General features: G+C 37.0%; 2 protein-coding genes across 3 annotated transcripts in view; one reads left to right on the top strand and one right to left on the bottom strand.

Moving 5' to 3' along the window:
- Positions 1 to 1,018: 1,018 nt before the first annotated feature.
- MLANA (melan-A) lies at positions 1,019 to 11,166 on the top strand. The gene is made up of 5 exons (XM_056514119.1): positions 1,019 to 1,262; positions 2,100 to 2,198; positions 4,670 to 4,766; positions 6,754 to 6,855; positions 7,808 to 11,166. The coding sequence occupies exons 2-5, from the start codon at positions 2,125 to 2,127 to the stop codon at positions 7,874 to 7,876; spliced, it is 342 nt and encodes a 113-aa protein (XP_056370094.1). The 5' UTR covers positions 1,019 to 1,262; positions 2,100 to 2,124; the 3' UTR covers positions 7,877 to 11,166.
- Positions 11,167 to 13,897: 2,731 nt separating this feature from the next.
- Positions 13,898 to 25,714, bottom strand: part of KIAA2026 (KIAA2026 ortholog) — a 52,609-nt gene continuing 40,792 nt past the window's right edge. The window contains exons 6-7 of one of the 2 annotated variants that reach the window (XM_056514118.1): positions 24,788 to 24,975; positions 13,898 to 22,637 (exon numbers count right to left, since the gene is read on the bottom strand). In XM_056514118.1, the coding sequence (XP_056370093.1) occupies positions 19,027 to 22,637; positions 24,788 to 24,975 (3,799 nt within the window). In that variant the 3' untranslated portion in view covers positions 13,898 to 19,026. The remainder of the gene's footprint in view (positions 22,638 to 24,787; positions 24,976 to 25,714) is intronic. The other variant, XM_056514117.1, reaches the window with a different exon arrangement.

Below are 25,714 nucleotides of genomic sequence, written 5' to 3'. Positions count from 1 at the left end.
CATGACTGTGTCCAGATGGCGTTTGCAGATCTCCAGTGGGGCAGACTCAACAAACTCTCCAGGCAACTTGTGCCTGTGCCCAATCACCCTCACAAAAAAAAAAAGATTTCCTGATGTTCAGAGAATGCAGCCTGTGTTTTAGTCTGTGCTCACTGCCTCTGCTCTCATCACTAGGCACTACCATGGAAAAATATATAAAGACAGGTCAGGTTTTAATTTGATTTTTTTTAATTAGTAAAAATAGTAAAAAATTAGTAAAAAATTTTTTAATTAGTAAAAATAGAGAAGCACTCCACAGTAGTTAAAATATATCAATGTTAATATTTTTAATCTGACTTCCTAATGAAATGGATGTTGGTCACTCTCATCATCTGTTCTTTCTTATTTCCTTTTGAATCTGTCAGTCATTTTTACCATATTTAGAGTGCAGTGCACAGCTTCAAAGTGAAAACTTAGAAGTGTTTAATCCCTCAAACTTCAAAAAATCTGGAAAGGGATGGAGAGGCTCAGATTAATGATTCATTAGGACAAATGACAAAGCAGAACGTGGTTCTTTTATCTCCTTGCTCTTTTGGCAGTAACTAACTGCTGGTATATCACAGTACCCAGACCTCTGAATCAATCACTGACTGCCATTTCTTGCCTGACCTTGTAAATGGAATTACTACAGTGTTAGCCCAGGCAAAGGCCAGGCTTCATTAGTTCTGCGCCCATGGCTCAGACCTTCTTTTTGTTGCAGTATTTACTTCTCAGTATAGAATTAAACTGCATTTACCTTAATCTAAGACACTTCTGTCACAAGGTGAGTTTTGGTCCACATATACTAGTTTGCACAGTGCTAAAATGGTGCAAAAATTGTGCATAAACAAAGCTATAGTAAATATATGCAAAAATACAGTCCTCTGTAACAAAATAAGCAGCCTTTGATCAAAACATATTTGAATCTAGAAACAGTCTGTCCACTCTAGGAGGTTGCATTTATTGGTCAGGTAAGAAGGTGTTGGGCTGTCTCTCACAGCACATGTGATTAATCAAGAAATAACAGCTTTTTCTGCTGCTTTTTAAGAGGGAAGGACGCAGAAGAAAACGAGAAGTTGTCTCCTTGCCCCTTTCATGCTAATTAATGCATTCAGAAGCTGTACTGAAAGGAATTTAAACTCGTGATAGTCATAAGAGGACAGATCAAAGGAGAAAAAACCAGACCAAGTCAAAGAAAGCTGCATATGCCTTCAGTTAACAGACAGAATACTGGTCTGAAGGAGGTAAGATTTATATTTTTTTGTTTTACACAAAATTTCAGCTTTGCTTAAAAATTATGCTTTAGAAGAGGCTTGACTGTCTCCAAGAGAACACAAAGTGTTTTCTTTCCTTGGCTAGAATTCTCTTCAGTAAAGTCATTGTGTTTTATAATTTACCTGTTCAGGATAGTTAGATTAGTGGGACGCTCTCAAGTAGGATCTGTTGTTGTGCCCTTCACATTAGAGAAACATGATTGAATGTGGATTTCTTCTTCACTCTATTTGATTTAATTGATTTTTAACTCTTCAGACAGCTATGATTATCACCTTAAGTCTGGGAATAAAGATTGTAATATAAATTCGCTATACATCTGAGTTTAGATTGTCAGCAGACATAAATCAGTATTCCAATCTGAAATTCAACAGATCTCTGAGAGTCTCCAGTGACTGAAAACCTGTCCCCTAAGTGTTTGCAGGGAATAACAAAATAGAAAAAAAAACTATTTGTAAGAACAATATTAGCTTTTCTTCTCAATAGTTTTTCTTGTCCGGGTAAATTGCCTTTTTTTCTATATTCTAGATTTTGCTTCTGAAGTCTGCCATCACTTGGTGCCTAAACAGATCACATCAAATTCTGCAATCTCTGTTAGACTCAGTTGCAAACATCTTGATATCAGTGGTGATACTAATATGTAGACTATATTCGAACAGTTGAATGTGTATATGCATCTACTTGATTCTGAAGATACCACATTATCCTGCCTCTCTAAAATGCTCCGCTTAAAACAAAGAGGCTGAAAACATCATTCTTTAAAGGCAACTAATTTTTTATCACACTGACACTGTGTTTCTACCCTGTAGGTTTGAGCAGGACCAACCTCACAAAATGCCCAGAAGAAATAACCACCAGGATGGCAACTATTTCAGAGGGAAAGGACACATTTATTTTGCAGCAGAAGAGTAAGCATAAATCAAAACCTATGTTAGCATGTAAGCTGGTGAAAGAATTTGAATTGAAAGAAAAACAGAAAATTGTATCCAAAAAAGGCACTGTTGTATATAGATGAAGTGCTTTTTAACGATTTTATAGTTCTAATGTTTGTCACAGTGCAATCTTGGCCCTCACTGTTAAGAAAAATCAGAATAGCAGAATTCAAGAATCTAGAGTTAAATCATATGATCACAAGTCATTAGCCTTTATCAGGTTTTTGAGGCTTATTTAGAATTTACTTTTGAGGCTGTTGCAAGGTGATCTGTATACAGATCTGTATAAATCTCTATATTCACAGACCTCTCTTTGGAACCTCAAAGGGACATTATCTCATCCTAAAGAACGGGGCAACCCCCCAGAGAAATGGTTTTTAAAAAAGCATAAGATGCCATACAATTGTGACTCCCAAATTATTTCTGGCAAATATTTTTTATCTCTGAATTACAATAAAATATGTTTGGTCTGGGATTATTAGAGACACCACCCAACAGGTGGTGATTTATTACATAAGACAAGTAATTCCAGTGTGCTTGGGATATCTGTAAGCGAATTGTGCTGCTGGGTACTGGCTCACTGGGCTCCAAACTTAATGATTTGTTTCAAGAACTCATACTGTGAGATACTTGCTCCTCCATCAGCCCTGGCAAAAAGAATAATCAAATGGAAAAGCTCTCTAATAGTCCATCCGAAGCAGCTCAGTTCTAAAAAAACCACAAAAAACCCAAGAAAAAACCACCATCACCACCACCAAAAAAAACTGGCTAGCAGGCATGCTCACCTCTAACTGCTGTGGATTCTAGTAGCTGCAACTGTAAGCAGTTGTTTTAGATATGCAAAAGTGACACTCTCCTTCCAGTACCACAAGTATTCTATATATGAGCCTAGATTCCTAGCAGCACAACTTCAGCTTTAACTGGAATTGCAAGAAACTGCACACACCTTATATACTAGCCTCTGAGTAGCTGGGGAAGGAATTAATGGCAAATATGCAGTCAGAAGTATCAGCTCCAGAAATGACATTCTGGGGGCTTACAGGCTAATGGACAGCTAAAACAACATAAAATATGACAAGCAGAAAGTCTAAAAATGTAGAGAGGACACCAGATGCCTGGAGAAGTAGTCCCTCCAAATTTCAACTGTGCTGGTAAGAGTAGCAAAACCAGTGGGGCCACCTCAGCTTTGGCTGCATCAGAAAGTGACTGCTGTGAGCTCTGTTCTTGGGTTAAACAAGACTGCAAGCCACACAAAGTCTTCAATGGGCAGGAGCAACTTACAAGAACCACATACTTGGGAAAAAGAAAATCCCTTTGTCTTCAAGGGGCTTCGTGTTTCAAATAGGACACAGGAAGTTCAGACAAAAAGGCAGCTTGTTCTGCCACACAAAAATGCTTGCATCTCCTTTCAGGCTTTTTAGTTCACGAGGAAATGCTCCTTCATGAGACTTGTGGTCAGTGAAAATTACAGCAAATAGATATAAAAACTCTCTGATAAGTCAGTCCTAATGGAAAAGACTGGGATAATTACTACAAGGCAACTAGGTACAATATATACAGAAGTATGTTAGAATGATTTTATCCTGATTCACATAGTAATTTTTATCCCCATACTCTTTTCCCTTTAATAATTTCACATACTCTTCTCTTCCTGAACAGGCAAAGAACAAAAAAATGGGGAATTAATTCAATACCTCTCAACAGGGAGAATATTAACACTAAAGGAAGGGTTTTTGTGACTAAGAAATTTGAAATTAGTTTGTCAGCTTGCTTTTTGACAGAGCTGAACTGTGCTGCTTCTGCCAAGTCCCCAGTGAGCAGTGGGAAGGATGTTTTACAGGACAGTTTGCAAACCATATTTTCCCTAAAATGACCCAGTGACACCAAAACTATGCCTAGTATGTCATGCAAGAACTAAATCCTTACAGAGCTCTTTATAAATAATTCAAAGTTTCTTAGACATGTTTTAAGGTTGTAATGTGTTTTATGTATCAAAAAACCTTTTTGTCATTAGAAGCTGTTGCAATATGATACAATTAGGATGTATTTTAAATACTTACTGCCTAAAGAAATTTAGCAAATAAATATGAGCTGCATCATTGCAGATGTGGCATTTATTTCACATTCACTTGCAATATCAGAATGCTGTGATTTGCTAGATTTACAGACAGGCATGTTTTTGGAATCGGTAGGCACTGGAAGATAATTATTTTCAAAGCAATTTATTTTTTAAATATTTAAGAACTTGGTAGAGAAATTAGCTAACAGATAAATCTACAGAAACTGGCTGAAGTTATTGATACACTGTCGATTTTCTGAGGTAAATTCTGCTCTGTGCCTTCCTCTGATAAAAGGATGCTGACACAAACTTTAGGTCAAACCATTCTTGCTCCCAGGAGGATGCATCTAGTTGTGGTGCAAGTTGTTTTGTTTTTCTTCCCTAACAGAGCTCTGGGTATTGGACTTTTTATTTTGGTGCTGGCAATTTTACTTGCTTTTGGCTGCTGGTATTACAAAAGACGTAGTGGCTACAAAAGTCTGCGGGTAAGTGTGGCAGCTCATTTTCCCTCATGCAGTTATTTTGACATATTACCATGATTTGCATGACATTAATGCAGAGAACATCAAATCTGTAACAGGACATCATTATCTCAGGCAGTATTTACACTGACGTATGTAACAGACAAAACCACACAATATAAAACACAACCTGTCCTGAGGAACTTGCAAGTCAGACAAATGGGTAAAAGGAACCAAAGCAAAGAGACATGAAACCAGTTGTCCAAATTTGAGCAACACGTCAGTAAAAAAAAACCAACTATTTGTAGGAAGAATTCTATTTATATTTACACATAACAAAGAGATGTGCCCTTTCATTTTAAAAAAATGTAATATATTCACTCTTCATAAAATTTACCCCTAAATAAGGACAGATATGATTAGATTAAATCTAAGAAGCAGAGAAGAAAAATAACTGTTACAAGTAGGTAAATATGCTCACATATGAGAGATGCATGATTCATCCATATAAAATTTGACTTGTAATTTTAAGATTTACAAAATAGTGGGACAAGTTTGAGATTTGTTTTCTAAAGACTACCTTAAAAATATTTTCATTTGTGTCTTCTCCCTCTTTTTTTTGCTCCCTCTCCTGTGAGAGATGTCTTTTTTAATTCTTTAAAGTTATGGTTTAAGCACTGATAACAATTAATCACTATGTAGACACTTACTTCCCGCTGCCACCTGGTGTGGATGAGAATAGGAAAGAAAAGGTGAACTTCGTGGGTTGAGATAACAACAGCTCAATAGAACCAAAATAGAACCATCTACTACTACTAATTATAATAATGAAAAGGATAGAAAGGGAGGAGTAAAACCCCAAAGGAAGAACTGATGCCCAATACAGTTTCTCACTGATCCATTCCGACTGATGCCCATCTCATTCCTGAGCAGCAATCAGCCCCTCCCAGCCAAATCCCTTATTTATATACTGAGCATAACATTCTCTAGTGTGGAATATCCCTTTGGCTAGTCCACATGTCCCAGCCATGAGCCCTCCCACTTTCTTCTGCACCCGCTCTGTGGCAGAGCATAAGCCACTGAAAAGTCCTTGAGATAAAGCAAGAGCTACTGAACAAAAACCAAATCATCATTGTGTTATCAGCATTATATATTATTTGGATAATGATCCAAAACAAAGCACTGTATTAGCTGCTTAAAAGAAAATGAACTCTACTCCAGCTGAAAGCAGGACAAAGCTTTATCCAAACATGTTTTACACTATCTTTTAGTTATCCTAATATTTTGAAGAAGGTATAAGTAACTATTTGGGACTAAAAACACCCAGCAAAGCCCTCATCTAAGTCAGCAAATCTGTTTCCTTGCTGTTTCTGGTAACTTTGTCCCATTCTCTTTCTATCTAATTATCCAATTATCTATCCAATACGTACATCGACTGGCAGAATACATAAAAACTGAACTTTCATGGTGAAATGTTGCAAAAATATAAGTAATACTAAAAAAAAATCCTTCAAAAATCAAACTAAATGCCTGCTTTGTATATCCTGGCAAAAAGTATAACCTGGTTTTGAATTCCTTCTCATCACAGATGCTACATTCTGGTTTTGAAAATCATATTTTTCTTAGGCTATTTTTGGCTAGGCGAGAACTGGTACAGCATATGTATAAAAGAAATGCTGAAAAAATTGAAAACAAAAAGGTTGGGGATTACAGAAAGAAATGTGTGGCATAAAAAAGAGGAGGCATTCAGGTACATGAGATGTCAGTTCCTGCATTAGTCTGGGACCTAAAAGTGTGATAATTATTTTTCTGACAATGTAATTGGATCACTCAGGAGATAGAGCATGTGTCTCAGCAGAGATAGCAAAAAGTGTTAGGTAAGGCATCTTTCTTACTTTCATTGTGGCTAATCCCAGATTCTAATACTGTATATGTGCTGCCAAATTTTGCCCCAACTTCACAGTCTCTTCTTCCTTTCACCTTCTCGATATTTCTTTGTGATCTGTCACAGAGCAAAAGCTCTAGTGTGAGGACAATACGAAACGTGGTAGGTGAGGGAGAAATACTGGAATGCAAAATGGCTCTGCAGGACTACAGAGACTTTAATTCTGTGGTAAGTTGCAACTCAAGATCTCACTTAAAACTGAGTAAGACATGGAGGGATCATACTGTTAAACAGGCACTTGATGATTTCTCCCTTGGTGTATTCTCTCATACTTGGAGTCTTCAATACCTCAATATCAACTTAGAAAGTAGCATTTGGAAAAATTTGTATTGTGAAAAATAATTTTTAAAAAAATCTATTATTTAGAATCCTTATTTGAAAAGTTATTATCTTCAATTTACATTTATTCTTCAATTGTATGATCATTTTGCAATCTATGAGAATGATGCAACAATTGAATGCTGAAATATACTGAAAAACCCCAAACATCTCCCTAACTGATTTTCTGCCATTCTGACAAACAACAAGTGGATTGTGTCTGGTATACTATACTCTGACAAGCATTATCAGGGAACATTTGAAAACTTCAGGGTGTTAGCTCTTCTAATCATTATGAAAAGATGGACATTTAAACTTTCAATTTTCAAAAAGGTAAATTACGTGATAAGTATATATAAATGGGTGTATTTTAAACTGTTTTAGAATTGAGAAGAGGCTAACTTAGAACAATTTTAAATAAGCTGCTCATATTTTCAAATAAGACAATGTGCCTGCATCAAGACTCTTAAAGACAAGCTTCAATATTTATCTGAATTACCAATCTAAAATCACCCCATATATAAAAGAAGAATATTCTTGCCTTTATAACACTGAAAATTGTCTCTTTGGATGAACAATAGCAATAAAGCGAATCTGATGCAAAACCAAAAAACATACTACCAAAAAAGTAACCTTAAAAAACGGACACAATGAATAAGCACAGTTTCTTTAAGTCATAGAACTATATTTAATAAAAGGTGGTAAATAGCTTGCTGTGTGTTTAACATCATTTTCTTGTCATTTTTCTTGTAACTCAATTGGGAATTTTTCTGATCTTTCACACCCACTTTCCTTACCACAGGTACCTGATGCTCCACCAGCTTACGAAAAAATTGCTGCTGATCTGTCACCACCACCTTATTCACCATGATAATATGCAATTTGAAACCCTAAACATACTGATTCTATTTCTTCATGCTCGCTCTTTATTTCGTGTATATGTTTAACTTTCTTAAAGCTAAAATCATACAGAAGAAAACAAGATGTATTCATTAGCAGCTGCTGAAAAATATTCCCGCTTGACTTACAGAACTGGTCCTCGAAATGCCTTAATAAATCTGAACATGCTTTTGTTTTAAGCTTTTCACTTCTTGCAGTCAGATTAATACATTACAGTCTGGTCATCTTGAATCCTTCATAGGTCGACACACATCTGTAATCACACACTATTCAGTATCAATCAGAGTAAAAAGTGACAGAACCTTTGTTTACACCTTCCTCATTTAGTTTGCCTTTCTCTAAAAAATAATAAAAAACCCCAAAAAATCAAAAACAGCAAAAAACCACAAACACACAAAACCACACCAAAAACCAAAAACAAAAAAACCCTCCAAATACTCCTCAGTCAGAGTGCGAATTTCTGTCACAAAATGTAACAAACCATTTGATTACATGTCCTCTTAGAAACTATTTTTCTCACCAGCAGTTTTAAAATTAACTTCCAAAAAGTGGCTATTTTTTACAACACACTTTTATCTCACATCACTTGTTTATATACCTATCTCACATCACTTGTTTATATACCTGTAATGACTTAATTCTTCATAAAAGATGATCAGTCTAGGCAATCTAAGAGTTTCTGCTTGGAGTCCCTACTGTTTGATACTGGGACTGGATTTAATGACACCATCTTTTGTTTCCTTATGGCAGTCATGTGAGAGAGCAGAAGAACTTTGTAAATATAATGATTTTACAAGTCATTTCTTTCTAATATGATGAAACTATATAAGAAAATGCACAATAACCATGTTTCTTGAAGAATGCAGAAGACAGCAGACTCCTAGGTGTTAATTTTCCCAGCTTGCCAGAACACTATCAGTAAAAAAACCCCAAGAATTTTGACATGCATAAATTGGCTACATACTTATTGTTTACTCAGCCTTTTTGTTATTGTTTGCTTGCCAGATTACTACTTAAGATTATAAGCAAATCAATAAATCTATACATAAGGCCTGATATCTCACAGCAGGAGGCAGCTAAAATGGTACAACATTCATTAAAATAAAAAATAGTTACAGAAGAAAACTTATTTCATAAAGCAATTGATTGCTATTAGTAAAGAACCTAGTTCTTTGTCATCAAATATGCAAATACAAGCATCTTAAAACAAAAAAAGTTTTCAACATAACAGTTACTTGCCTAACATAAAAACTCCATATATGTTGATAAGTAACAAGACAGTTTTTTGGAAATGTTTCTTTTGTTATAAAAGTGTTTATATAGATTAGTAAAATAGTTAGAAGGTAATAAATATCAATAATTGCTGTAAAAGGTTATAATCCACCCATTTTGTTTTTATAAATTTAGTTGATATATTTATTTAGAAACTTAGAGATGTATTTTAACCTAAAAAACTGTCTTACCTGTGTCATTTCCAATATCCACCTGTCAGGAAAAAAAACTGTAGCATTATTTAGCAACACGAAGAAGAATACACAGGAAAACATAAAAAATGCCATCTTATAGCTAGTAAGCACTAGAGATGTGGAACACAATTTTCTTGCAGGACTGGTAAGCTAAAGCTTGGGGATATCTTTAGCAACTCAGCACTCTGCATTTCTCTACTCTAGGGCAGCATCCTTTCAAACGATTGTGTAGTGCTACAGTGGAATAGAACTGCCATACACAGTAATTTTCTCATGTCTGAGAAAAAAGTCAATTAAAAATTATAATAGAGATTATTTACTGTGAAGTGCTTAGATTTAAAAAACCTTTACTTGATGGCACACATTTTTAGTAGTGTCAGAATTAAATGTATTACCAGATGTCGCAAAAGCTCATGAGGAAGTTAACACTGATGAAGTAGACATGTTCTTTGTGGAACTATGTAAGGCCAAATTGTTAAAACCCCTCAGCAGCCATAACTGGAACAATTAAACTTTGAGCTGAATTTATAGATAATTAAAGGATAGATAAGCCCTCTGGGAAACCTCTCCTTAGTTTTCAGAAAGTCTTTTTTCTCCTGGTGAAAGCAAGATTTTTACTTTATAGACACAGTTAGACAGTGGTCTCAGGTTTAAGAGCACCAAATTAAGAGCATGAAACAGAGCTTCACAGAGCATTCAAATAGCTGTAAACTTCATCACTCATGCTGAATGCTATCCTAAATTCCATTTTTCAATCTAGCTCTATACCCAGACTCTATACGGCAATCTGGCTGCTGACTCATTAAAAAATAAAAATAAAAAACACTGATAAAAGACAGGTCAGACCTTGAAAACAAGAATCCTGTAATTACCAGATTTGCATGATGCAAGAACTGGTACATTCTGTATTTCACTCAATAACACTGCACTTTACCAAAGACTAGTTAAAACACTCCAAGACATCTGTTCCTTTTAAGAGAAATGCACAGAAATGTTTTAATTACCATACATAGTGAACATGGTATAGAGTGCTCAACTTCCTGGAAAGGCTTTCAGATTAGACAGTTATATGACTCCAGAGAAGCAACTGGTCACCAAAATCTAGATTCATAATTTCTTTAGTTTGGTCATGTATGTAATAGAGAGGACATAAAAGTCAAAGACCACCTGCTTCTCTGGTTTTTACCCTCTTTGCAATCAGATGCCTTGTATTACAACCATAATTTTGAACAAACATGATATTTGTGCTTCATTTTCTTCCATCAAAAAAAGCTACAGAAGAAATTCATGGGCAATTTGAGTTTTTCCTCAGGATGCTGATGAAGAGGTAGCTGATCATAGCTGGAGAATGAAGTTCTGCTTGCTGCTTATCTGCACTATCAGAGCAGCAGACAGTGTTACTAAAGGTTATCTGAACAAGCGGATTATAGGAACTTCTCCATAGCTATGCACAGAACCTTTACATAGATGTAATACTTCAAAACCGACCACCTGCTAATATAGTGTGTTTTGGCCAGATTGGTAAATTAGAATGGCAATAGCAGTTACGCTTTCTGTGTTTGGATTCCTGGTATGACCTTGTTGGATCATCTACTTTCTAATGCAGTTACAAGCCTTAATGTAGCCTTCAAAGCTATTGAACAAAGGTAAAATGCAGCAGGTCCTGATGAGTTCAATCTTCCTGGTATACTGCACCATGTAGCAAAACACCCACTTGAGCCAAGAGCCAAAGGGTATAGTCTACACATGACAGAGAGTTATCATAAAAGAAAGTACCACAAGCTTTCCATAGGAAGCTCTTTCACTAGTCTAGTGTAAATGACTGGCATTTGCAGCTGATTGTAGGAGAATCCAGAGACATTCACCTCAGCAATGTCCTTTGGCTTAACTCCTGCTACAACTGGGGATGTATGTATATTATCTTGGCTCTAAGAACTGTATTAATACCAGCCATATTGCTTGTAATGTTTCAGTTAAATACTTTGATTCATGTTTATGCCTAATATTGGTAGAATATCCATTTCTTTGTTGGTGTTATGTCCGTGTACTCACATAACATAAGAGTACATTCTTTGCCTTTAAAAGCAAACTTCTTTTCACTTCTTATGTAAAGGAAAAGCTTAATGAGTTTCTTTGTCTTCGGAGAAGTAGCACTTATGCACTTGTACTTTTCTGTTAACTGCGTATTAAACCGTACAACAAGGCTGAAAGATTGTTGTGTGTTCATGTCATTTCATTAAACATATTTTACTGCCCATGATAGCTGAACAGTACTTGAAAATTTCCAGTGTTGTCTTTTGGACACAGATCTGCACTGAACTTTACATGCAGTAAAAAGGGTAAACTAGCAGCAATAAAAAGCTTAAAAAGCTATCTACATGTATTATTTACACATATGCTGCCAGCTAAAATCCTGCATTTGTGCACTTTTTGGGATTGATCCTCCACATATTGCATCCTTAAGAGAACCTCAACTTTATACTTTATTTCCTTTATACAAAAAGTCCATGGCTCAACAGCAACAGCCTTAGATTTCTAATGAAGGGAATGAACTATTGCTTCCTTTGCTGCCAAAATCTAGCTCTTCTTGATGTAATAGAGAGGACATAAAAGTCAAAGACCACCTGCTTCTCTGGTTTTTACCCTCTTTGCAATCAGGTTGCTATCAGATGCCTTGTATTACAACCATAATTTTGAACAAACATTGTATTTGTGCTTCATTTTCTTCCATCAAAAAAAGCTACAGAAGAAATTCATAGGCAATTTGAGTTTTTCCTCAGGATGCTAGATTTGATTCTGCAGTTGTTTGCTGGAGGTATTTTAAGATTGTCATCTGGAAGCCATAAAAAAACCAAACCTCAGAACTGCTCCAGAATTTTCATTAAAACAAGAAAATCATATGCTAAGTGTGAATATTCCCTGACATTAATATCCTGTAGAGAAATGCCTGCAAGGATTTAAAGGTGTCAGATGTCTATCGTATAAATTACTCCTATTTATCTATCTCCAGGGAGCTTAACCTGAACATTTTTGGTATCAACACAGATTTATGAAGCTTGTCTTTCTCACATTTGTAATTCCCAGGATATGCAGCCCACATGATCTTCCCTTCCTGGATTTTGGCCCCAACAACAATTTCAGTCAACTCCTCATTCAAATCTTCTGCTATTCAATAGGATTCATGCACCTCTCCTACCACTTCTTATAATGGAGAAGCAGTATTATGCTTTTATATAACTGGTTTTTTTATTCTGCTTCTCTGAAGCAGAATACTTCATGCTCATGCTTTTCCAGTCCTGATTCTTTGGCTGCAAAACCTGCCATTTCCATGTTACAGACAAGCTCAGGCTGAGTTCACATAATTCCCCTGGAATTACTGTTGAAGGCTATGTATACATGCTGGGAAAATTAACTCATACTTGGTTTATTTGTTAATTCTTTCCACTAAGCATTCTCTACTGGTCACTACTGTGAGTGAAACACCAAGTCCTAGGTGCAGCTAATACATGGACAGGACTGCTGCACCAGCCATATCACTTGCATTTCATGTGCCTAAGCAAGAAATTCACTTTCAGACATGGGCCCTCTTTTTAAAAAAACTATGGTTTTTCATCAATTTCTTAGGCCATGGAAGAAGCAATTACTTCAGACAGGCCTCTCCCGCTTTTGTTCTTCTATGATCACATTGCAGAAAGCACTCTACTGGCAAGAACAATATTTTGAATGCATTACTGTCCAGACAAGCCTCAAACAATCATTTTAATATTGGTGTGTTGCTAATGTGAATTGACAATGTTTTTTAAAAATAGATACAAGCAATTCCTTCTTCTAAGTAGCTAAAATTGATTATTATACTAAAAATACCTGCTTTTTATATTGTGTAAATGCAATCCACCATGATACTACTCTTTCTTTATTAAATGGAAGACATCCTGTGGCTACATAGTAATACGCGGTCACTATTTCCTCTCTGTTGTTCAATTTCACTGCTGCATGTGATTAAAAAAAATAATGAGCAATGATTCTACAAATAACAGCATGTTTTGAGGACAAATCTCAATGTATATCCTAGTATCAGATGGCAACAACCTATTGACAGCCAAAATAGTCTGATTTTATACTTGTTTATTCATTCTTGTGTATTACTACTTGAGATGGAAACAGTATGAACTAATTAAATAAGTATATAGTCTTCTTTTTATGATATTGGCATTGACAAGCAAAGTTCTAAAGCCTGAAGAAAATCACAAAAATTACAGTTGTTTCTTGACTATCTTGCTACCCTTTGCTATTTAATTTTTATAAATGTTATTTGTCAATGCTCCTCACATTCTTAAAAATAACTGCATCTTCTAAATATTTTCTTCATTGTAAAAAGTGAGAAGAGGGGAAGATAAAGCCGTAATCTAGGTGTCTAACCTTTAGTTATGGATGGGATGCTGGAAGTAGTCAGGGGACCAAGGATTCTATTCCCAGTTCCTCCATGCTGCTATGAGAACTCAGAACTTCATTGGCTTCATCTGCAAAAGGTGGGAAATCATATTTATGCATATTTTAAGAGATCTTCTGTGCAACAAACATAATTTCAAGAAATATTATAAGCAATTAATGATATTTTTCTTGCATTACTTTTACATGCCATTTTCATTTAGTGTGTTTAGTTCAGCTGAGATTGTAATAGAAGATACTGTAAGAACACCAACTTTCTGAAGAACTTCTGGACCAGTCACATGTGAAACAATGAACCAACCTGGTTTCAAAGTTTACTCAAGCCATTCAGGTATGATGACTGACTAGAAAATTCCATATTTTAGAGAAAATAAGAAAATACACCAAGATTTATCAAGATTTTAAAGTTTGCTTTTATGCCACTGGAGTTTCAAGGAAATTTTTTTTAAAATAACATTGCTCTGCGTCACATTTACAAAGTGGCCTCTTCAACAACAACAAAAAATCCTTATCTGGATGCCAAGCCGTATCGAATGACCAAATACAGACTTTATCTTGTATCCTATGCACAAAAACAATGAGATTTAAAAAGCATCACATTGAAAATCATTACAGCAGTTTGTCCTTTTAGATCTTCAAGAGACATAAATCAAGCAAAAACAGGAACAGAGTGCGCCAGACTTACAGTGGTTTCAATAACCTGGTTTAAAGATCATGTTTTTACAGCTACAATATTCTGCAAGTGGTATAGTTTTATTGGATGAATTGAGTTGACAATGATGTAAAGTTATTTTAAAATTGATATTTCTATGAAAAAGTTAGTACCAGGCTAAATAATATTTAGAAACTGACCCACAAACATTGAAATAATTATTATGAAAAAAAAATCATCAAAACACTGCTGAATAGCTCATAGGGCCTTTAGAACACACATTCTTCTGACACCACATCTCAAGGATATAGTAAAATTGAAAAGGTATACACAGCAATGACAGCAACTGATTACATCCATGAAAGTAATAACTGAATTCATGATTTCTCTTTATTCTAAAAAAGAGATAGTCAACATGGCAAAGGTCAACATAGGCCACATGGAAAAATAGCAAAGAGCAAAGGCTTATTGTATTTTACAACATAAATATTTGCATCAAATGAAACTAGCAGGTGCCAGGTTTGGAACCAAAAAGGAGATTTATTTACAAACTCTTTACCACTGGATGTTGTGAATGGTGTTAGTCTGTTCACATACTCCCATGAATTCTTGAAAGAATTGGTGTATTTCATCAAGAGAAGTACTCTGAAAGCTATTAAATTGAAAAAATAATATCACAGCTGTGTGGGGAAGACTCTGGCTAGAAAAGTATTCAGGCCTGTTATTGTGCTCTTTTGGAATGCTACTGTTGAGTGCTTCAAGACACTACGTGATGCTGGGATAGATGGCCATTATAATAGGATAGATGGACTTTAAGTCTGATGCAGCATGAGTAATCTAATTTTTCTTATTATTTCAAGTCAGTAAACTCATTTGAGGTGCAGCTTACAGGGAACAGTCTACTAAGTGTTTATGAGCACCTCTGGCATTCTATTTAAAGGAGACAGTCCTAAAACACAAATATTCATGCTTCAATAAAAATTATTATTTTAAAATTAATTTGGGCTACTAAAGTTCTGCACTACCACAAAGTATAAGCAAAACCAACTATGAAGCACACACACTGTAGTAGCTATGGATGTCCTACAAAGCTAGTTTTTAGTAATTTTCTGACCTACTACCATAAGACAAATTAGCTTCTCTTCACTCACTGCCACAGAGAATTTTTGCTTCCTTTTTCATATTAAACCCTTTGCTATGTCACACAGTGAAATCAGCATATGACTTGACAGAAACGCTTGGTTTAAATAGGGACTTTTATGACCCCTTAGACTTGTCAAATTCAATTGCTTCTAATGTGACAGAATTCCTGTGAGAAAATGGCAGAACACACACAGGGCTTTGTACAGTGAAGTGACAGTAATGTCATTTTCTATGTATAGCAAAGCAAAACTATTGTGCCAAACATGTCAGTTCAGGCAAATAAAAGGATGTCATTCAGAATATTCATAGTCACTAGTAAACCTAAAATTTTGCATGTAATATAGTGTACGAATACTTGGGTATCCAATATCAGAGGGTGCCCAAAAGCACAACATTTTACAAGCTCTGAAAAGTTAAACATGTTTTCTTAAAAGGCTGATTTATGTATCTATGTTTCTATTTTTCATTAAATATCTTTTTAGAGATGCAGGCAGTTCTGCTTTTTCATTGTGTCTGTGAATATAATCTACTTTTTTTATAGTTCTTTTTGTGCTACTGGTAGCACTATACATTTGGTGGGGAGCAAAAGGTACATAGCTAATTTTAAATGGGTATTTACCCATTATGTTCATTTGAAAAAAAGCCTTGTCTTTGACTGACATTCATACTATTAGAGAAGAGCATTGGGAATAGGAATTTTATTCTCAAAAATTACTTAAATTTGGTTTTACATAATAAATGTTGCAAGCCCATTACATAGTAATCTCAAGCCTTTCTCCAGTAGAATGTGAACATATGTCTGAGAATAAAAATCCATGAAAATTGTAATCAAACTGGATCAAACTTTTCATGTTGTAAAATTTATGTCTGCCAAATTACAGAACATTCACAAAAATCATAAAATTTGCCATATTAATTCAGAAAATTTCTTGGAAATCATTAAGGCAAGTTACTTGAGTCTTAAGTTCCTAAGTTCAGCTTTTCTGACTTTTCTCTTTATTAGAGTCAATTATAGCATAAATCTTTCTGTTACATTAGCACACAGAAAAATGCCATGCAAGAACTTTTTCTCCATCAAGAACAACTTCGATACTAGAACCTAGTCTTGAGCTTTTTAAACAATGTAGACAACTCACTCTACAGTAAATATAAATTAGAAAAAAGGAAAAAAAAATCATTGCAAGAAAAGAGAAAAATCAAAAAAAGCAAGTCCCAAGATTGAATCATAAAATGGAAATAAAATCAGTTGCTGGTATATGTGGGTTTTGGGTATGTAAAATGTCCACGAAGAAACTGCCATTCTCTGCCATCTCCCTCTCTTGGAAAAGTCACCTGCAGCATTCAACTGTGAAATGCAGTCAGACTTAAAAATCCTTAGTACTGTGAATTCCACAAGGGCAAGACACCCTTCCTACGTGGTATCTTCAAAATCAGCTACAAAATACCTTTAATGAGAAGCAGGAAAATCAAGCTGGTAGCTTTTCCTAAATTTAAACAAACCTTCTTTAATTCCAAAACCAACAGCTTCCATCTTTCCCAGCCCTGAGGTAAGATGGAGATTTTTGATCCAGAGACATGCAATTTCCCAATGCAATTCTTTTAATTAGTGCAAAAGGAAAGGTCCCTATGGAAGGCACAAGCCTTTCTTCCCCCCACTTTCCCAGAACTTCAGCTAAATAGCTATCAGATTATTTTTCAGAACAATTTAAAGGACAGCTGATAGAGGCAATAAGATGTGGTCCTGTTCTTCAAAACAACATCTGAACTGCAAAACTTTGTACAGCAAAAGGGAAAGGGTAGTAGAAAATTCAACAGAATGAGGAACAAAGGTTGAGGCTTCATTTTTATGAAACTCAGTCTACAAACACTGCTAAATACAGATATGTAAGTTTTTATCCCCTTTGAAGTCATAGCTATTTAAAAGGCAACTATCATTAATAAGTTCTTCTGAAATCTTCCCCTCTAGTTTCTATAAAAAACCAAATCAACAAACTCCACAAAAAATCCAACATATACGACGACAATTCTAAATTCATCATCTTCCATAAGATGGGCACCCTTTCTCTATATGCAAAATCACAAAAGTATCAAAAACTTATCTCCACGAGCACTGCAGCAGGCAGCCGTGAACTCAGCAGATCTGCAGAAAATAACCCAAAGGTTTTATCAGATCAGCTGCTGAAACTAAGCCAATAAATACTGAATACACAGTATAAAAATGGAAGGTTTATGCAATATGTGAATTATCCCCATTTAAAGCAGTAATAAAGCTTCTTTTAATCTTGTATGACATTTTAGCACTCTCCTTCCAGATAGACCACTTATAAATACAGATCTAGAAAGCATGACCAGTGAAAAAAATGGGTAGTTGCTATGGGTAGACGGAAGATTAGTGAGTGACCTTGTTACAGCTACCAGTATGTGGAAATACAACAAGGCTGTAAAATAGACAACAGAGGATTTTTCAACAGATCTTTGAGCTTTAAGAAAAAGCATGGCAGTCCTTAACAGCAATCAGTATGACTTAGACTGTTGTCTAGGAAGCCGTTTGTAGCCTTACCACTTCACTGGAGTTATTTAGGCAACCTAACCAAAGCACTAAGGGATGAAGTACGCGTTATCCTGCCCTTTATAATGAGGAACAATAAGGAGGCCTTCTTTCCAAATCCTGTCAAATCATGTGAAATGTAAAATCAGAGAACAGAAGAGATTAAATAATTTCATGCTACCATACACCAAAAGAAAGATACATATATATGTATGCATGTATGTATGTATTTTCCCATGGTGTAACAGAGATACGTATTTTAACTACTGCCAACACAAAGCAGTACAGCAACTTGATTTATTATTTGCAGATTCTTCTGCATTGTTGCTAAACAGTACACTGGTCCAAAGTTACTAAAATACTTTAAAAACTATACATTATGTAAACAAAACATAAATAATACAGCATAGTTCTTTGCACATATTGTTTAGTACAGGTTTTTAGGAGTTCAGGAATATGTACAATTCTATACTATAGATTGCATTTTTGCAATGCATAACTTTTCCTTTAAAGAAACAAGTCAAAAATAAACTTGACAAATAAAAAGGAGATATATACTGTCATAAACACACTGGCAAACAGTCCATAGTGTAAGATGAAACATGTGCAAAAGGCGAGATTTCTCCAAACTGTTTAACAAATTGGTCATTTCTGAGCCTTTTACTGGAGAACTCTCTGAAAACTTCTGACAAACTAAAATTTTTCTTTCTCCAAATCCCCACAGGTAAACAGGTAAGAACTAGAACATTGTTAATATTGAGTAAATCAATTGTTTAAAACACTGTAAGAAATTATTCAATAACTACAGCTTCCAAAGTTTGAAGAATGCCCCAGAATTTCAAAGTGGCTCATTTGCAGTAAATTCAGGATGCAGCTTTGTCAGGTTTTTCAAGGCAAGATGACTGAGATGCAGGGAAGACCACGGTAGGATTTATGCTTGTGGAAACAACAACAGGAAGCAGTGATGAAGACAGGGAAGGAACTTTTGGTGCTGAAGTATTTAGAGCATTCAGTATGGCTCCCTCTGGACTAACCAATAGTTTTTTGATAGAACTGTCTAGCTGAAACATAGACGTGCTGCTTGGTAAATGAGAATTTGGAGTGTGAACAGCAGAAACAGAAGATGTAGCTACATTAATGGGAGACTTTGTCACTGAAGATACAGACAGAGTTACCGCAGACAGTGGAGTACATGAGCTAGCTGGAGTACTAGATATCTGGGGTGTTGCATGTACAATGGGTAAAGCATCGGCAGCTCCGAAAGAGTTCACAATTTTTGTAGAGCTTTTCAAAGGATGTTTTGGTATTTGCCAACTTAATGAATGACTTGGTGCTAGAATGATTTTTGAGGTTACTGGATTAACAGTTGGTACAACTTGAGGCTCTTGACCATGGTTAATTGTTAAAGGAGTCTGTTTTGTATTACAGGAGAGAAGAAGAACATGGCTGCCAGCTCCAAGGCCTTGTAGTGGAACAACAAAACGAGTACCATTAATCATTATCTGAGTTCCAGGTGCCAGAGGCATACAAGTGCTAATGACTATTTTGTGTTGAGTGGAAGGTTCATCCAACAGAACTCCTCCTGTTTTGCTTGTTACAGAGGGTGAAGCTTCAGACATCTGAATGGTAGAAGCATAAGCGTAATCATGACTTTGTTTCTCTGTACTGGGAGTCACCTGCTGGCATTGTAGGGCAGAAAGATTGGGAAAACTAATTACTTCACCTGTATTTGGTGATGGAGGGGGCAACAGTCTCTGAGGTTTGTGAACACCTGCCTGACTTGACAGAGCAGCTGAAACTCCTGATGACTGAAACTGAACCAGTGTGGGCAATTGTCTTTTTGGTACTGGAAGAGAAGCTGGAACTGCTGTCAACTGAGAAATTGTATGTAACACCTTCTGGGGGGTGGCTGCAGGTCCAGACAAGCTAATGACTGGAAATGGCAGAGCAGATGCTAAGTTTTGTGGAGATACTGTTGTCTGTGTTGAAATCAGCACAGATGAGGCAAGATGTCCTGTTTTCACGGTTGATATACCCACAGTATTTCCAATATTTGATGTGCAAAGTCGGTTACCCAGAACTGGCCTTATTCTTGAGGGATCATTGCCACCAATCAAGACAGTAGGCTGTGCTCTAGAGGAAGTTCCACTTGATGTCATTGAAACAGAGTCTACTCGCACTTTTGCTGTTGTTGTTGTAAAGGCATTTTCAGCTTTTGTTGCAACACATACAGATTCATTAGCTGACACAGCAAAACTTGGAGCAGAAACCACAGTAGTACTTGTCAAGGATGGGGTCAAGGCTGCCCCCTTTTTGTCTTCTCCTTTAGAAATGCCAGAGTGCAATATATTAACTGGTAGGGCTTCCTGTGCACTGCCTTTAGTATTTACAATGGTCTGACCTATATTTAGTCCAATTTTCACATCTTTTACTTGAGCAACAGTTGGTGATGAGTTTATTCTTATTGGTGCTCCTACTGTAGATGGGATCAAAACCAACTGTGGTGTCTCTGTGGCATTAACAAAGGTTTTGGTTAAGGAAGAAGGAAGATTCTGTTTCAATGACTCTGCAACTAGATTGGTGGCTGATGGGTCATTGGCAATTTGTGTGTTAATGAGAACCAACTTCTGAGCATTAACGGCAGTGGATGCTGGACAGGGTATAATACTAACCCCTGATGTCCTAGAGGGAGATAAAATTGGTGGATTTGTAATTAATGTAAATTTCTGGACTGGAGTACCACTGATTAACTCTTCATTTGCTGCAGAATTTGACTCAGATTGTGTAACAGGCTTTGTTTTCACCTTAGTATCCCCTTGATCCTGCACAGAAGAATTTGGAGTTTTGACAATATTACTTTGTCCAACGCTAGTCACACTAACAAGGCTGTTTGGAGTTGCAGACACCAAATTACTAGCTAATGGAATAGAGGATAAAGAAGAAGACACATGGCAGGAGTTCTCTTCTACCTGACAAGAAGGGTCCCGAACAGCCGGCTGCTGTAATGTAAATTTGGTATTTTTCTCCATTGCCTGGGTAAAATCAGCAGGGGAAGCTGGAATGTTAAGAGAAGAAGCTGTTGAGGGGGCAAATCCAGAAGGAGATGATTGTCCAATATGTGGGAGACCAGATGTGGCTGTTGCTATAGATGGAAGACTAGAGGATGATACTGCTGTGGTCTTCGGCACAAGAAAGGCCTGGAGTTGAGATGCATAAGTGAAAACTGAGCTAGGACATAAACTACTAGGTGAAATCTGGTCTGGGTTTGTTTGCACCTTAACAATTCCAGTGTTTCCACCTCGTGTTGTCACCAGAATAGACTGTGATTCTCTTACACACACTGTCTTTAGCTCTTGCTTGGTTTCAAGGGAGTCAGTTTGCTGCTGTGATGCAAGATTATGAGAGGCAGAATCAGTGTTTGTAGATGCACTTAATGCTGTTGCTGGTGTCAAGGATTGGCTAGCTGTGGAAACAGGTGAAGCCAAAGACACAGGCAATGTAGCAGTTGAAACTGTAGTCTTGATTTTGTCACTTCCACTTTGGCTTACCTTAATTATTGATGGTAAGTTATCTGCTGAAGTTACATTAGGCAATGGTTGCGTAGTGTTCATGGGACTAGTGACTTGCGATGAGTGGGTAATATTCTTGCTAAAAACTGTAGTGGGTGACTGAGTGGCATTTGCAGGGCCTGTTACCAGAACTGGTGTTAAAGAAACACTCATGTTTGACATTTTTGGTAAAGATGTACAGTGCATCTCAAATGATTTTTGTTGTAGTGACTGAATATCCTTGGACACAACTTTTTCTTCCTTCTGCTGAAGAACAAAATTCTTAGGTAAAATAAGAACTTGTTGCATTACTTTTTCTCCATTCTTAGGGTCAATCATAGCTTGCATTTGAATTTTCACTGAACTGTTGGGAACATCTATTGGCACACAATGGCCATTTGGCATTTTGTATACCATTTGTAAAGGAGTCTTTGAACTGGCCTGGCATGGCAATGCTGGTTTGATTGGTGATGATTCCAAAGCTGGTAAAACTGACTTTTCAGAAGTAGATACCTTCATGCCTGCAGGAGGCAACAGTTGATTTGTTAAGGTCACTTTGTTCCCAGTATTCTTGGCAAGCAAGGCTTGGATGGGTTTGGTCCCTTTCAGAAAGCTGGATACTGATGTTGCAGGATCTGTCAAGGAAAGCAACTCCAGAGTTGACCCTTCAAATTGCTTCAGCTCAGTCAAGCAACTATCTGACTGCAGGGAACTTTCTGAACTCTGGACCACAGCCTCATTAGTGCTCAGTTTAGCTTTCTTCCTTGGTGAAAGCTCATTAGTGCTTTGATCCAGACAACTCTTTTGCTTGAACTGTCGTTTAATGCATTTGGGCAGTGTCTTCTGTATCTCTCTAGAAGCTGATTCTTTTTTCAGAATTCTGTTTCTGCCTGCAGGTAAATTCATCTCTAATAGTTTCATTTCATCTGTAAGGATATTAAAACAGAAACTGTGTTTTACATATTTGCAACTGATACCCCTATAAAACAGTTTTAAAGTGTCTCGCTAAAGGCAATAAATTAGTTTGCAAGAGTAAAGGTATGTGGAAGGAAATGTCTAATTTTTTAAGGACATCTGGTCAGGGACCTTTGCAATACATAAAGGGGGTATTTAGGAAAGGAGTAAGTAATAAACAAGAACATACACAGACTGAAACCTGACCAGCAATGGGAGACAGTGAGGAGAACCAAACCTGGTCAATCAGGTTAATTGATAACAGTATGTGAGAGCATGAAAATGTATATTCCAGCAAGGTTATCTTGACGGGGAAAAGGAAAAAGCCAGGAAAACAATAAACAGAGACACTGATCTAACCAAACAAAAACGGAGACAATGTCAAGAAACAACTTCACCAATCACACTAATTGATGGGCTATCAGAAAACTGCAGAAGCCTCTTGCAGGAGGATCAACTTTTTGAACCTAATATGATTATAAACCAGGGGAGATCCTGGAGACAGAGCCAGGAGGGGCAAGGGGCAAGCTACACAAACCCATGAAGCAATGTGTAGAGATAAGGGGAGCTGCTAAGACAGCTGCAAAAGGTTACAACCTGAGGGCCTAGTGCCAGCTGCTGGGGGGTGAGCGTCTATATCCTTCCCAAATCCAGTGTGTGTGTATTCAGTGATAAACTTCAAGCTGGACTAGCTGGTGAGTCTAGCAGGAGTCTGGAAGTCTGGGCCGGCTTAAGAGATGGACCTGTGATGCCTGTGCAACAAAGATGTGAATGCCATGTTTCATAGTGAGCATCAGGCTGGACTACACAGCAAGCAGCAGATGCATGAAGTGGTAAGAGGGCTGAGGATGCATGCAGGAGGGCCAGGTGGACAGAAGGGCCAGAGGTTTTGGTTGCATGGGGCTGCAGGGGGTCCTCTCTGAGGAGGCAAGGAACCGCCTTGTGCCAGACACAGCTGGCTCCAAAACAAATCCACTGAAAGACATGGCTGAGCCTGTCACTCAAGCTGGTGATGTCCCACAGATAACACGGACAATCTGCTTTGCAGAAGTGTGTGACAGAGTGGACCGAGGGAAAAAACGTAGAAACATAATCCTGTAGACACCAAGGTCAGCAAAGAAGGAGGGGGTAAGTGGTGCTCCAGGCACTGGAATGGATTCCCCTGCAACCCAGTAAGACCCTGGATCAAGCAGGTTTACCTGCTCCCATGGAGGACCATGTTGGTATGTATGGTACAGGTATGTACACTGCAGATGCTTGAGGACCCCATTCTACAGCAGGTGAGTAGAATGCCTTGAAGGAGGTTGCAGCCCATGAAGAACCCACCCTGGAGCAGGTTCCTGACAGGAACTGTGGCATATGGGAGATCTATACTAGTAAAGTCTTATGCTGAAAAACCCTAGCCTATGGAGAAGACCCACAATGGTGCAGATTGTGAAGGACTGTAATCCATAGGGGAGATCCTACACTGGGGCAGGGATGAGGAAAGAGCAGAAGGGACTCACTGTTACGAACTGACACAATTCCCAGATTCAATTCTTCCTGTGCCATTTGACAAGGAAGGAGGTAGAAGAATTGGGAATGAAGATGAGCCTTGGAAGAAGGTGGATATGTAAAAGGGACGAGTTTAGGCTTTGTATTTGTTTCTCACCAATCTACTCTATTTTTAATTGACAACAAAATTAATTCTCCTCAAGCGAGTCTGTTTAGACTGTGACAGAAACTTGTGAGTGATCTCCCTTGTGTCTATCTTGACCATTAAGCTTTTCCATATTGTTTTCTTTCCCTAGCCTCTTAAGGAAGGGGGGGGCTACAGTGTTTGGCCGGGCATCTGGCAGCCAGTCAAAGTGAACCCACAATAGAAGTAAATGCCACACAGATCTACTATGTTATCACAGAAATGGTAAATACTTTAATAAAGCAGAATTTTCATCTAGGTCATGTCTGCCCTCTTCAAGTCTACACTGACAGTTATGCACCACAAGCTATTTTCATATTACCACAGTGGTGGAGTTAAGGTAAAAAGCAGGACACAAGCTCACATGGAAAAATTAGGTTCCCAAATGAACTCAGTTCAGCTTCTGAATCAAGTTCATGCTACTGAGTTCCAGTAAATGCTTACCATTGTCTGATTGATCTTTTTTAGGAACTTCTATATGTTCTGCAGACTCTGATGATTTACCGCATACTACTGTGAAAGATTCTTTGCCAGAATCAACTTCACTTTCATCATTACTCCACAATTCTCTGGTAAATTTATCATGGTCTGGATGTCTTTTAAAGTCATCATAGTCCTTCTTCAATCTAGACCTTAAAAACAACAGAACTAACTTTACTAAAAAAACACACTGTTTTAAACATTAATTTTATTTGCTGCCAAACAAAAAGTTGGTGTAGATTGAATTGTCTGTGCCCTTCAAATAATTAGAGCGTAATTACAGCATAACCCTGTCTGCAAGTCTCTAAAACGTGAAATAACAGCAATGTCCCTTACTTAACCAAAACTGAATTCTATTTCATTAAGTCCTCTAACAAGAGCAAAAAGACTGAGTCAAAATGACCATTACCATTTTATTGCATCCATATTCCTTCTCCTTCTTCATCTTGCATGTGACAAATACCTGTATGGACTTGAGTATAAACTGTAAAAAGTCTACTCCTTACTTTGAAAACAACCCCAAGAAGAGAATTAAGCAAAACTTGTTTTTCTTAAACACATGCCTTTGCTCAGCTATGAGACTGTAATGCAACTTTTTCTTAAGAACACTTTCTTACCTCTGGCCCATTAGAACAGTTGCTGCTATCATTTCCATAGGTTCACACTCCACTAAAGAATGTGCATATGAAAGAAATACATAGGTACTTCACTCACTTGAACACCCTTCAGAAACACATACACTTACCTTGATACTGCTAACCTGTACATGTTTTCATTGTCCCTTCTTCTAAACCATTGTTTAAATGGGTTGTAGTGGCTATTTTAGCATACAAATACATTGAACTTCAGGATTCAGCTGGTGGTAACCAACACAATACCCAGAAGGATTAT

The sequence above is a fragment of the Oenanthe melanoleuca genome, chromosome Z (assembly GCF_029582105.1).
Source record: "Oenanthe melanoleuca isolate GR-GAL-2019-014 chromosome Z, OMel1.0, whole genome shotgun sequence".
Classification (NCBI taxonomy): domain Eukaryota; kingdom Metazoa; phylum Chordata; class Aves; order Passeriformes; family Muscicapidae; genus Oenanthe; species Oenanthe melanoleuca.
Note: the sequence above shows the minus strand (reverse complement) of the source record. Positions and strands in the feature narration are given on the sequence as shown.

What these genes read in the sequence shown, in the direction of transcription:
- MLANA (XM_056514119.1), top strand. Translation starts at nt 2,125, where the DNA reads ATGCCCAGAAGAAATAACCACCAGGATGGCAACTATTTCAGAGGGAAA. An exon ending in ATTTATTTTGCAGCAGAAGA is followed by an intron (nt 2,199 to 4,669) that starts GTAAGCATAAAT and finishes CTTCCCTAACAG; the next exon opens with AGCTCTGGGTATTGGACTTT. An exon ending in ACAGAGACTTTAATTCTGTG is followed by an intron (nt 6,856 to 7,807) that starts GTAAGTTGCAAC and finishes TCCTTACCACAG; the next exon opens with GTACCTGATGCTCCACCAGC.